The 14,858-nt window shown below is 34.6% G+C and overlaps 1 protein-coding gene across 1 annotated transcript in view; it reads right to left on the bottom strand.

Annotated features, from left to right (window-relative positions):
- CFTR (CF transmembrane conductance regulator) overlaps positions 1-14,858 on the bottom strand; it is a 214,666-nt gene that overhangs the window by 129,190 nt on the left and 70,618 nt on the right. The window contains exons 9-11 of the mRNA XM_037064209.1: positions 14,195-14,287; positions 3,489-3,671; positions 433-624 (exon numbers count right to left, since the gene is read on the bottom strand). Of these exons, the coding sequence (XP_036920104.1) occupies positions 433-624; positions 3,489-3,671; positions 14,195-14,287 (468 nt within the window). The remainder of the gene's footprint in view (positions 1-432; positions 625-3,488; positions 3,672-14,194; positions 14,288-14,858) is intronic.

Here is a 14,858-nt window from a genome sequence, read left to right on the forward strand (position 1 = left end):
CCATTTCAGACAATTACAGTCACTAGAGATGATATAGCTATATGTTGAACGTCAAACAATAGAATAAAATCACAAGTTTATCTCTGATTCTCTACTGATAGGGCAACACTCATTCCATTAGACTATGATGATATTAAAATTATTAAAATCCTCTTATGTAATTTAGAAATATCTGTTTTAAAATACATGCCATATAAATGTCAATAGGAGACATTTTCTCATGAATGAGTGAACAAAATTCTTACAGTTTCATAGTTTTTGTTCTAACCAAGTAAGTTCATCATTTAAAAATAAAGTATACCTTCTTTACATTTTTGTAAAAACATGATTAATATATGTAGACTGACTTATCAAATAGGAAGCTCAATATATAATTTAGGTAGATTGAAGGTTTCATATGTATAATCAGAAAATTTTCCCATAATTACTTACCTCTTCTAGCTGGCATGCTTTGATGACACTCCTATATCTATACTCATCATAGCAAACACCAAAGATAATGTTTTCTTTAATGGTGCCAGGCATGATCCATGAAAACTGAGAGTAGAATGAAATTCTTCCACTGTGCTTAATTTTACCCTCAGAAGGCTCCAGTTCTCCCATGAGCATCATTAGAAGAGAGGTCTAGAAATAAAACCATTGTTATTAAGTTAAATTATTTGATCAAATCATTCTCAGTATGCTCTTGCTTCCTGATTTTAGATGTTACTTTTACCAAATATGAATTCCTTTATGCATTTGGATCAATTTTTGTAGCTTTAATTCTTCTATTCCACTGATTCATCTATTTATTTATTACCAGTAATTCACTTTTTAAAATGTCATCCTAAATAGAGGTATCTATTCTGATTTTGAAAGATTATATATTAATTCATTCAGTTCAAAATTTATTAAGCACTTTCTGTTTTGGGTACACTTGTAGTGAACTGAAAAGTAGAAGACCAAAGATGCAACATAAAATTATTATTATAAATATAACCTCTGGAAAAAAAATACATCCCTAACCTCTAAAAGTTAGAATGCCCTTGAGCTCGTACCTCGGCTGCTTTCTCTTCTTATCAACATTCTCTCTCTTGGAATCTCATTTAGCCCCATATCTTTTACACTGCTGGCCCCCACTTCCTTGAAACCAGATGTATCCAAATAACATCTCTGTTTGGATGTCAAATAGGTATCTTAAAGTTAACATTCCAAAATCAATCTGTAACCAAAACCTGTTTCTCCCATAACATTCGCAATAAATGGAACGTTCACCCTACCAGTCACTCAGCCCAAAAACCTTGGACTTACCCTTGAGTGTTCCATTTTTCTCAGATAACATGTTTAATCTCTCTCATCCATTGTATCTTTCTTGGAAGCATGTCCTGAATCTATTACTTCGATTACTACCAGGATTAGGCCAACACTGTCCTTTGCCTGGATTAGCACAATAGCCTTTTAACTCACCCCCTTGCTTCTGCCCTTGATTTCCTATAATCTATTCTCAAAGTAGCTCTATCAAAATGCATTTACACAATCTCTTATTATGGTGAACAAAATACAGTATCTTTTCATATGTTAAAGGTCACTTTAATTTTCATTTTTGGTGTAATATCTGTTCACATAGTTATACATTTTTCTAATGTATTTTAGAAATGTATTATACATTTTTCTACTTTATTTAAAGAGAGATCAGTCCTTTGTGCAATATAAATTGAACATATTTACCTCAGTGTGACGTTTTTCTTTTTGTTTTCTGCATACACATGTTTTTTTTTTAATGTGGTTTAATCTATTTTTTATTTTATGGCTTCTGGACTTCCAGTAATAAAAAGGCTTTCTTCCTCCATGGTTATGTGGTTTTTTTTCCTTTTCATTTATCCATCCTCCAATGTTTTCTTTAAGCATTCTATCATTTTTGTACTTATTCTTTGATCTATTTCAAATTCATCAGGCTTACAATGTGAGATTAGGGCACAATTTTTTGTTTGCCTTCAAGTGGCTGTCCAACACCATTTATTAAATAATCAATTTCCTCACTGATTTTAGATGTTACTTTTACCAAATATGAATTCCTTTATGCATTTGGATCAATTTTAGTAGCTTTAATTCTTCTATTCCACTGATTCATCTATTTATTTATTACTAGTAATTCACTTTTTAAAATGATTGAGCCCTTATAATTTAATATAATATATCAATATTATTAAATTATAACATTTTATATTAAAAGCACATTAATATACATACATATACAAAATAAATATGTAATTTATATATTTATACATGGTTATGAATATTTTGGTATTTTGAGAGCTATGAAGTTAAATGAAAATCTCATTAAATATATAAATATATAAAATACAAAAATATTAATTAAACTTTGAAGACAATGTATTTTACTTAAAAAATAAGCAAAAGCAGAAGCTAACAGCTTATTCTAGATATCTAATTCTCAGTTTTTAAAACCAAGCTAAAGCTTAGTACCAGAGCATGGTGAGGATGAATGATGGAGACTATGTAGTGTTGGGCATTGTCAACAAGGCCACAGAACTGTTTCAGTTGTGATGAGGATAACAGAAGAACTGAAAATCCCCACACCCTGAGGGAGATGTGGCAAGCCAGCCTTCAGTACCCAGTGGTGCAGATTCTGATATCAATATTGCTTAATTAAAATAATTTAAGGACATTTCCTAAATGAAAGATACTTAATGTAGATTAGAACAAAAAACACACAATTTCCCAAAGATGTTTAATAAATTTGCAGCTCTGATTTGCATCTCTAATTTGATTCCTTCATGTGCTTTAAATTTATTTTGTAAAGAGAACAAGTGTTTTATCATTATCTGAGTGATAGCTCATAGCCTTGAAGATCACTCACTATAAAGTCTTCTCTTCTCCTGATGATGAGGTTTAAGCCTTAGCTGTTCTCATTTTCTAACTTACGACAAAAAGGTATATGGAGTGTGTATGTTTGGGGTGGGGATGGGCAGGCAGGATGACCAGCACTGAATAAATTAACATTCCTGTGTATTTCCTTTAAAAAACTATCCTACTCAGTAATTGTTCTCTTAATAAATCATAAGCAAATTTGAGTCCATTCTCCAAAATTCTAATATCAACAAAATGGAGACCTTTTGCCTATGTGGTTACAGGAGTAAAATCTGAGCCATGATTTCCATGGACCAGTTCTGAATAAATGTATATGCCATAGACTCATAATATAAATGGTTCTTTTGTTCAATAAAGTTATTGAATGCTCACCATATACAAGACACTATGCTGAGTGCTATACAAAATTTAAAATGTGGGAGAAAGAGTCACCGGATATAATATTAAGAAATAAGGGCTACAGGATATTATCAGTGCAATCATTATGTAAGCATTCTCCCAATACCAATATTAGAATTTCTCCCAAATACCTTTTTACACTACAAACAAATGAAAAAAGGGAAAGAAGAAATGTATGCCAAATTAAGATCCTAATGGTGAGGAATAAAAGAGACTACCTTGCCTGCTCCAGTAGATCCAGCAATCGCCAACAACTGTCCTCTTTCTATCTGGAAATTGATATCTTTCAGGACGGGAGTGCCAAAAAGTGAGAAGTTACTGAAGAAGAGGCTGTTATCACTATTGGAAATGTTTCTATTTTTATTGTTTTGTTTTGCATTCTCAAATAATTCCCCAAATCCCTGTAAAAAAACATAGGAAATTAAAAAGTAGGCTTTCCAGATATTTCCAATAGTTATTTATCTTATATATGATGAGTTTGAAAAGCACATGGATCATTATCCATACATTGTAGCATGTAATTATGTAGCCCATGATTTCCAGAGCATATGATCCAAAACATTTGAAAAATTGAAATTACAGCATTTAATAAAAACATGGTTTTAATTTCTTAGATTGTTGCTCACCACCAAATTAAATTAAAGATACCTATCTAACTATATAAATATAATTTATATATTCATCTTTTCCTATAATTGGATACATAAACATTATTATTTAATCCTCAGCATAATAATATATGATGTAAGATTTGATAATTCCTTTCTTTCAAAGCTGTAGACTGTGATTTAGAGAGGTTAAGTGACTAAGGTCACATAACTAATAGGCCAGAGTTGAATTACAACCTAAATCTGACTTCTACTCTGTCATCTTGGTAGTACCTTCCTCTGAAAAGCTGATATTATTTCTTTAAATGCTTATTACTAAACATAAATTCAACAACATTGTCAGATGATTTGACTAAACCCCATTTACCCAAGAAGGCAACCAATTGTGTCTTACCCAGCTTACAATAGATTTCAGAAAAGAGATGAAGGATAAGAAATTTTAATTACTTATTTGATTACTTAATTTTCAATAATATATATTAACTACTTGTATTTTAACTGTAAAGTTACATGTTTTCTTGTTTTTACTTTATTTATTTTACTGTTCACACTATTCCAGATGTCCCCATTCTCACCCCCTTTGCCCACCTCCACCCAGCTCCCGACTTCCCTTCCCTCTGGCCATCACCACACCATTGTCTGTGTCTATGGGTCATGTGTGTATGTTCTTTGGCTAATCCCTGCACCTTCTTTCATCCAGTCCTCCCTCTCCCTTCCCCTCTGGCAGCCATCACTTCGTTCCATGTATCCATGTCTCTGCTTCTATTTTTGTCAGTTTATTTAGCTCATTAGATTCCATATATAAGTGAGATCATATGGTATGTCTTTCACTGACTAGCTTATTTCACTTAACATAATAGTCTCCAGGTTACTCCACACTTTTGCAAAAGGTAAGGTAAAGAAAGTTGATTGGTTTGATAATGAGAAATGACTTCATAAATTAATTTATTTTCTATAAATTGAATAAACTAAGAATGCAGCTCTCAGGTTTTGACAAAAATCCATTTAACAGATATATAATAATCCAGAATTACATCTTTTGCCACTATTTAAACTTAGGTTGAAAAATTTATGTCAACTTAAAAATGTGTCAGAGGAACACAGTTTTGCAAAATCCTTTTAAATTTGAAGATTATTGCCCTGACCAGTGTGGCTCAGTTGGTTGGGCATCACACGACAAAGTGAAAGATTGCCTGTTCAGTTCCAGGTCAGGGCCACATGCCTGGGTTGCAGGGTTGGTTCCTAGTTAGGGCATATATGATAGGCAATCAATCCATGTTTCTCTCTCATATTATGTTCTCTCCCTCTCTTTCTCTCTCCCTTCCCCTCTCTATAAATGAATAAATAAACAGGTAAATAAACAACCACTGCTTTGAGTTCTTATGGTATAGATGGCTAATAAAAGCAGAAATTTTATGAAGTAGGGAGTTGGCCTTGACCAGTGTGGCTCAGTTGATTGGGCATCTTCCCACAGATCGAAGGGTCCCATGTTCAATTACTGGTCAGGGCACATGCTTGGATTACAGGCCCAGTGCCCATTTGGGACATGTGAGGTAGGCAACCAATTGATGTCTCTCTCATACATTGATGTTTCTCTCCTCCTTTTCCCTCTCTAAAAATAATAGAATAAAAAAATTCCAAGGAGGCAATTAAGTGTTTAATAAATGATTAAAAGGAATTTTTTATTCCCTTTTTATTTAATTATCAAATAGATTAAGCTTGGTGAGCATCATCTCTGCATTAAAGACCACTTCAAGAATCCAACATGGGAGAATAACATATGAATAAATGTTAATTTTGCAATGTGCTTAATGCCACAACTGAAAATCATACTAAGTCCTATAGAAGTACATTACAGAGAGAAACCAACTCAGGCTCGAGCCTGACCAATTAATGATGTACACACTGTGCTATAAAGGATACAAGTAGGATTTCACAAAAACAAGAAATAGTATATGTATTCTAGGAAGATGGATCTGCACACACAATGACTTAGGCTTAAAAGTACAAATTAGGAGGAAGATGGTGGAGGAGTGAATATAAGTCACATGAACCTCCTTCCAGAACCAATCTGAAATTACAATTAAATTGTGGAGAAATCATCTGGAACAAACAACTGAGCAATAGTGAAAGAAAAGCCTTATAACCTTGGACAGACAGAAGAATCAGCTTCAGCACAACCCAACTGTTAAGGAGTGCAGTGGAGACTTGAGAGGGCTGGCTGGGCACCCACAGGCAGCAGCACTAGAGGGATAATTAAGAAACCAGTTGGATCCTCCTAATAAGAATGGAGTCTAAACCCTAAGCTACGATTCCCAGCTTGAGCACCAGAGCCCAAAAAAGACACAGATAACAACCAGCAGAGAAAAGTGGCAGTGTTACTCCCTGCCAGAGATGGACAGCTGGAGATGCAAAGGGCCATTTAAAGGCCTAATGCACAAATTTTCATTTGCAGCCACTTAACCTGAGCTCTGGCAAAGGCAGGGGCAGAGTGAGCTGAGGAGACCCCTGAGGAGAGACTGGGGACAGAAAACTTAGGGAGAGAACTGAGAGAGTGGACACTGGGATTTTGGTGCTAAATCATCCCCCATATGGCAGCAGCCATCATGTTCCGGCAGATCACTCCCCTCTGAGCAGCAGCAGCAGCCTGAGGGGAAACAATAACCCTGACCCCAGGATAGATTCTGCCCTGCCCTACAGTACATAAACCTGGTTGCTGTGTGCAGACTGAGTAGATTAACAACTGAAGGAGAGAGCCACAGACAGTAGATCCCTGAAAGTCTTGAACTGGCTGCCTAAGGTCACATAGGGTCAACATTTGACATCGCCAGAGGCAGATCCAGAAAGAAAGAAACACTGGTAAATACTAGAGGCTACAGAGATGAAATCCACTGTAGTCTTCTTCATGACTTGTGATACCTCCTTTCCTACATAGCTTTTTAACATTCATTTCCTGTCCAGCAACTTTGTACATATTAAGTCACTACATTTTATACTAGAGTTTATTTCAATTTATATACATTTGCCAATCCCTTCTCTTACCCCATTTTATCTTCTTCTTTCCTCTCATTATTTTCATTTCAAATTTTATTTTCTCTCTTGCTACAACTTGTTTCCATTCTGCACTCATAATTTCTCCCCCATACAGACACAGAACAAATTTTCTTGTCAATGGTCATCTCACATCCTTCTATCCCACTCTTAAAATACTCACGTACTCTTTCCACCTTTATCACTCTTCACTCATTGGTTGTAGGTATGGTACAAAGAGGAAAAATGAATAAGTATCTATCAATAATAACCCTCAATGTAAATGGGTTAAATGCTCCAATCAATAGACATAGGGTAGCTCAATAGATAAGAAAACATGACCCACACATATGCTGCCTACAAGACACCCATCTCAGAACAAAAGACCTACACAGACTGAAAGTGAAAGGTTCAAAAAAATATTTGAAGCAAATGGACAGGAAAAAAAAGCCTGGGTAATAATACATCAGACAAAACAGACTTCAAAACAAAGGCCATAATACCCACACTTTATAATAGCCAAAGCAAGAATCCATCAGGACATAAATATTGTAAACATATAGGCACCCAATATAGGAGTATCCATAGATATAAGGAAAATCTTGAAGGACTTCAAGAGAGATATAACAGCAACATACTTATAGTTGAGAATTTTAACACCCCAATGTCAACAATGGACAGATCTTCCAAACAAAATATGAACAAGGATATTGTGGGCCTGAATGACACATTTGATCAAATTAATGAGAGAGAGAGAGAGAGAGAGAGAACCTGAATTCCCAAAGAAGCAAAATACACATTCTTTTCAAATGCACATGGAACATTTTCAAACATAGACCACATGATAGGACACAAAACAAGTCTCAACAAATTCAAGAATATTGAAATCATATCAAACACTTTAACATACCATAAGGACTTGAGACTAGAAACCAACCTCGAGGGAAAAACTCAAAAATATTCAATCGCATGGAGACTGAATAGCATGCTAATAAACAATAAATGGGTTAATAATTAGATAAAGGAAGAAATTTTTTAAAATCTGGAAACAAATGAAAATGAACACACAACAGCCCCAAACCTATGGGACACAGTGAAGGCAGTCTTCAGAGGGAAGTTCATAGCAATACATACCTACCTAAGAAAGATAGAAACATTTCAAACCTAACCCTACACCTACAAGAACTGGAGGAACAACAACAAACAAAGCCCGAAATGAGTAGAAAGAAGAAAATAATCAAAATCAGATCAGAATTAAATGACACAGATAGAGGCTAAAAAAACAATTCAAAGGATCAAAAAATCTAGGAGCTCATTCTTTGAAAAGATAAACAAAATTGACAATTTTTAACAAGATTCATCAAGAAAAATAGGGAGAGGACCTAAATAAATAAAATCAGAAATGAAAGAGGGCAAATTACAACTCATACCACAGAAATACAAAGGGCTGTATGAAATTACTATGAACAACTATATGCCCAGAAATATAAAAATTTCTAGAAAAATATAATATTCCCAAACTTAATCAAGAAAAAGCAGAAAACCTGAACAGACTGATAATAGCTAGTGAAATTGAAGTAGTAATTTAAAAACTCACATCACACAAAAGCCCTGGACCAGATGGTTTCACAGGAGAATTTTACAAAACATTTAAAGAAGAGCTAACCCCTATCTTCTCGGACTATTCCAAAAAATCTAAGTAGAAGGAAGACTCCCAAACTCTTTTTATGTGGCCAGCATCATCCTAATCCCAAAACCAGACAAAGATAAAACAAAGAAAGAAACTATGGGCCAATATTGCTGATGAATATAGATGTTGAAATCTTCAACAAAATATTGGCAAACCAAATGCAGCAATAACTCAAGATGCTCATACACCATGATCAATTGGGATTCATCTGCGGGATGTAAGGATAGCTATGATAAGTGTAATATATCACATAAACTAAAGGAAAGAGAAAATCACATGATCATATTAATAGAAGTGGAAAAACATTTGATAAGGTACGGCACCCATTTATGATAAAAAAAAAACACTCAGCAAGGTGGCAATAGAGGGAGCATATCTCAACATGATAAAGGCCATAGATGAAAAACCTACAGCCAACATCATACTCAATAAACAAAATCTAAAAGCTTTTTCACTAAGATTGGGAACAAGACAAGGATATTTGCTTTCACCACTTGTATTCAACACAGTTTTGGAAGTCCTAGTCACATCGATGAAACCAAGAAGATATAAAAGGCATCTAAATTATAAAGGAGAAAGTAAAACTGTCAATATTCAGAAATCTAAGGCATTTCTGTACACAAACAATGAAATATCAGAAACAGAAATCAGAATAAGAAATTCCATATGCTATAGCAACAAGAAAAATAAAGTACCTAGGAATAACCCTAACCAAGGAAGCAAAAAACCTGTATCAGAAAACTACACAACACTGAAGAAAGAAATTAAGGAAGATACAAATAAATGGAAGCACATCATATTCACAGATTGGAAGAATGAACATCAAAATGTCCGTACTACCCAAAGCAATTTATAGATTCAGTGCAACACCTATTAAAATACCAATGACCTATTTCAGAGATATAGAACAAACATTTCAAAAATTTACATGGAATCCTAAGTGACCCTGAATAGACACAGCAATTTTTAAAAAGAAGAACAAATTAGGAGGGATCACCATACCTGACCTCAAACTATATTACAAGGCCATGGTAATCAAAACAGTCTGGTACTGGCATAAGAACAGATATATAAATCAATGGAACAGAATAGAGAATCCAGAAATAAACACTTGTCTCTATTGTTAATTAATACTCAACAAAGGGGGCCAAAGTATAAAATGGAGTAAAAATAACCTCTTCAACAAATGGTATTGGGAGATCGGGACAGCTACACACAAAAAAATGAAACTTGACCACCAACTTACACCATACACAAAAATAAACTCAAGATGGATAAAAGACTTAAATATAAGTCCTAATCCCATGAAATTGTAGAGGACAACATAAGCAGGAAAATCTCAGATATTCCTCACAGCAATATTTTCACCAATATGTCCCCTAGAGCAAGGGACATAGAGAAAAGAATAAACAAATGGGACTTCATCAAAATAAAAAGCTTCTGCACAGCTAAAGAAAACATCAGCAAAAAGGAAAAGGAAACCAACCATATGGGAAAATATATTTGCCAATGATATCTCAGACAAGGGTTTGATTTCCAAAATATTTAAAGAACTCACATGACTCTATTCAGGGAAGACAAACAATCCAATCAAAAAATGGGCAAAGGACCTAAACAGATACTTTTCAAAGGAGGACCTACAGAGGGCCCAGAGACCTATAAAAAGATGCTTAGCATCACTAGCAGTTAGAGAGATGGAAATTAAAACCACGAGATGCCACTACACACTGGTCAGAGTGGTCATCATAAACAAATGAACAAACAGTAAGTCCTGGTGAGGTTGTGGAAAAAAAGGGAATCCTAGCACATTGTTGAGGGAATGCTGCCATGTAGAAAACAATATGGATTTCCTCAAAAAACTAAAAATGGAATTGATGTTTGACCTGGGAATTCCACTGCTAAGATTATACCCTAAGAATCCTGAAACCGCAACTCAAAAGAATCTATGCACCTCTAAGTTTGTATCAGCACAATTTACAATAGCCAAGTGCTGGAAGTGACTTAGGTGCCCATCAATAAATTAGTAGATAAAAAAACTATGGTATATTTACACAATGGAATACTATGCAGTAGAACGAAAGAAGGAGCTCCTACCCTTTGTGACAGCATGATGGAACTAGAGAGCATTATGCTAAGTGCAATAATACAGGTGGTGAAAGACAAATACCATATGATCTCACCTATCAGTAGAACCTAGTCAACAAAACAATCAAGCAAGCAAAATATAACCATAAACATTGAAATAAAGAACAAAGGAACAGTAATTAGAGGGGAGGGGGCAGTTAGATAATGGGGGAATGAAGAGGATGGGTGGTCAAGGAACATGTACAATGGACTCACAGACAAAGCCAAAGTGGGGAAGGATTGAGGATGGAAGATAGGGGTGGGTGGGTCAGGGGAAAGTGCTGGCATGAAAATGGAGACATCTGTATTTGAACAATAATAAAAAGAAGTACAAACTGTCTCAGGAATGATATACATGGCAAGATGACAAATGTGCTTGGTATTGTGGGCAGTATAGATGTGTGCGATGCTTAGGAGTTTTATCTAAGAAGACAAAAGGACTAATGGCAGGTTATTGTTAATAATAACTTTAATTTCCGATTACAGAAGATACTAATTTCAGGAAATTTGAAAAACATAGAAAAGGAGAAAGAAAAAAAAAGAAATTACCTATAGCACTACTACTGAAAAAAAAAAACATGTTTAACATTTCAACTAATATTCCTCTATCCCTATAATATAAATGTATATAATACTAAAATCATAATATAATTCTTACTAATGTAAAAATTATACCCAATGTTTGTGACTGTTTTTCTGACTTACAATAAATAAAAAAATTTCATGTGCCATTAAATATTCTTTTAAATATGTTTTAGTTCATATTTAAATATGATAGTATCCAATAGTATGGGTAGTATATAAGAGTATGGATAAACTGTATACATGTACTTTGCTATACATGTGGAACACATGCTTTTTATTTAGTATAAATTTTGACAAGTGGAATTTTCAAAGAGTCATTAGCATCTTGTCATTAACTGGGCCTGGGTGAGTTCACCCACAGAGAGCATGAAGTATTAGAAGGAGACTTAGGTGGGAACCCAGTGGCCCATCACTATTGAAATGGTTGGCAGAGTAGCCTAAAAGTCATGGTCTGAGGGTTAAAATAATGTGGAAAGAGTGGTTCACTGAAGTTTAGTGATAAATTCAAGAAGAAAAGAATAGTTCTAATAAACTGTTGAGGGCAGAAGACAGATTACAGTGAGAAGACATCCATGAAAGTTGAGAAGTGAGAACAAGTTTGACAGTAAAGGTAAGGAAAGTGATGTCTTAGAGAATGAGACTGGGTGGAAAAAAGTCAGAAAAAAATTTTTAACTTGAAAATATTTAAATGTAAGAAGGTGTAAGTTGAAAAGAGATGTTGAAGCTTGTAGAGAGAGAATAATCACTGACCCTTGTTCTGAGAAGATGAAACAAGGAAGCATACATATTTCTCTTAGACAACAAGAAGGAACAAAAGGATGACTCCAAGGGTGAAGAGAGAAGTTGAAAGCATTCATCCATGATCATGTCTCTATTTTCTCTATGTATTATAGAAGGCAAGGCCATATGCTGGGGGCAAGCAGATCCTAGGAGAGGAGGTGTAGGTGGTTCAGGACAGTGGTAAAAATCAGGAATCGATTTTAGGGAAACAGTAAAGCAAATTAACTAGAGACAAACAAATGTTTCCCAAGGAGGTTTACAGTTCCAGCTGAAGTTGAGACATTAATTGTATAAAACATAAAATTGTCTAGAATATGTGATTTTTCTAGATAGCACCTTCTTCATCACAGCTGATGAAGTGAATGTTTTTCAAAAAAGGATTCAGCACATGGAAAAGGTAATTAAGAGTACTGCTGGGAGAGCAACTGAAATGACTGGTCTTGGAATAAGCAGAGGTTAAACCAGGAGGAGTCCAAAAAGGAGAATTAAAGAGACTAGAAAACTTGATGAAATTGAATGGCTGTAGAGGTGGTATTAAGAGACTGAGTGAGCTGAAGAGTTAGGAAATTCCAGACTGAAAAAAAGACTTCAGGGTGTGACACAATTGCCATAATGGAACAAGAAGGTGCTCACAAAGCTCAGGATACAATTATGAGAGGAAGCTTCTGAAGAAGTCACTGTAAAATGTAAGTCTAAGAATATTACTGGAAGGATTGCTCATGTGGATGTTGAAGGCTCACAGATGATGACAGAGGTTTCACAAACACTGTTCTCCTTAGTAAATGCCATCAGGAGTGTCTGAGTTTCGATAGGTGACAACCAAAAAACTGAAAGGTGAGAATTCAGCAGACAGGAGTCAGGGGCTCAGTGGAAGGGTTGTAGATTGTGACATTTGGGTCCAGAATCCTGTTTTAGGTCTTGCCAGGTGTGAGCCTAGCCAGGTCCCTTAACTTTTCTAAGTCTCCCTTTCCTTGTCAGTAAAATGGAAATATTAATATTAATTAATATTACTTAGGTCATAGGAATGCAATGAGAATTAATGAAACACATAAAAAGTGCTTCCTTTAGTGCCTGGCACATAAGGGCTCAAGCCCACTACCTATTTCATTAGATAGAAGGAAACTGAAAAGGATAACTTTTGCACCAGTGTAGGAAAACAACTGTCCAAAAATAGTTGTAAAAATGTCAAATAAAATTTTTTTCATACCTAGAAGTGCATTTGAAATTCCCCAAAACAAAGAGGTAAAATCAATCTGATCCACTTTTCCACACATATTTTTGCTATTTCAATAAAGAATTATTCTCTACCCATATCTTAAACTATGAAGTAAATTGAAAGCCAGTGATCAAGTTACCTAAATGAATAAAACAAGTTTAATATATTGTGTAATATGGAGAAATAAGCCATTGGTTTCATAACTCCTACCTTTACTAAGCAGATATCAGTGATCAGGAAATGGGAACTCAATAGGGTTTCTCAATAATCAGATATTGCTTTCTAGAGGCTGAATATCATTGATAATATATTTTCTGACTTTGAAAAATATGAGGATTTTAACAGTGAATGAAAAAAAGTAAAAATCATTGAAAACCATAAATTAGTAGGTCTCTCATACATCTTTATATTGATTGGTATATGTAAAGCACTTGGACTGAAACTTGAGATCAGATGTGGTAGCATTTATTGAGGAGCTATTATATGCACTGAACACTACACAATCTGCAAGGTAAATATTAATATACCCACTTTACAGATGGAGAACCAGAGGCTCCCCAAAGACAATAACTCTATCTAGATTACATAGAGAGTAAAGAGCAGAACCAGGATTCAAATTCAGCTCCACCTGGATCTGAAACCAATGTGCTGGGTATTACTTTCTAATAAGTTATGCGAAATGAGTTATATGACTCAGGACAAAATGAAGAGGCTTCCATACTCTATTTAATATTCCTGGGGCTCTACTTCTTAATCTATAAAAAAAGTGGAGTGGTCCACCTCCAGCTCTACCCGTTCTAACATAATTCTCATTGTCCATTAGTATGAAAATCAGATTCACAAAGAAAATGCTTAAGTATATAGAGTAAACAATGTTTTTAAAATTCTGACCTCATCCCAGAAGGCTGTTACATTCTCCATCACTACTTCCGTGGTTGTTAAATTATATTCCAATGTCTTAAACTCTTGCTTTTGTAAGAAATCCTGTTTATAAAAAGAGAGCAAAATCATAATGTAGAACCAGAATAGCAAACACTACGCACTAGTACACCTATTCTACTAAATACAAGTGCTGTATCTTGTATTTAGATTTTATGAATTTCTTAATAAATAATTAAAAATAATTTCTAAAGTAAACTCACGAAGCACTAGGAGTCATCATACTAGAAATGCACTCTTTAAACCTGAAATATTATACAAATCTGGTTTTACACATTAAGTTTTAACATACGCCCTTGTACTATACATGTTAAACTTAGTGAAGAATTTATAAAGCACCTCTGCATTAGCCACCAATTTGCCTTAATTAGGACAGAGAGAAAACTAATATCTTTATCTTTACAGCACTCCCCCCCCATTAGAGACATCATTTGCATCACTTCTCTGGGTTAAGAGAAGGTGTGAAGATCTGATAAAGCTGATTTTAAATAGGCATCAAACCTTGAGTCTAAAAGGGTCTTATTAGAAACTCTACTTCACAGTGTTCAGAGGAAAGATGGGAGCAGAAGGAAGAATTAAGTCTGTGTATCCTGAAGCCTTCACCATAGGAGGTAAT

Source organism: Sturnira hondurensis, unplaced genomic scaffold (assembly GCF_014824575.4).
Source record: "Sturnira hondurensis isolate 20B ecotype Veracruz unplaced genomic scaffold, ASM1482457v3 Scaffold0014953, whole genome shotgun sequence".
Lineage (NCBI taxonomy): Eukaryota > Metazoa > Chordata > Mammalia > Chiroptera > Phyllostomidae > Sturnira > Sturnira hondurensis.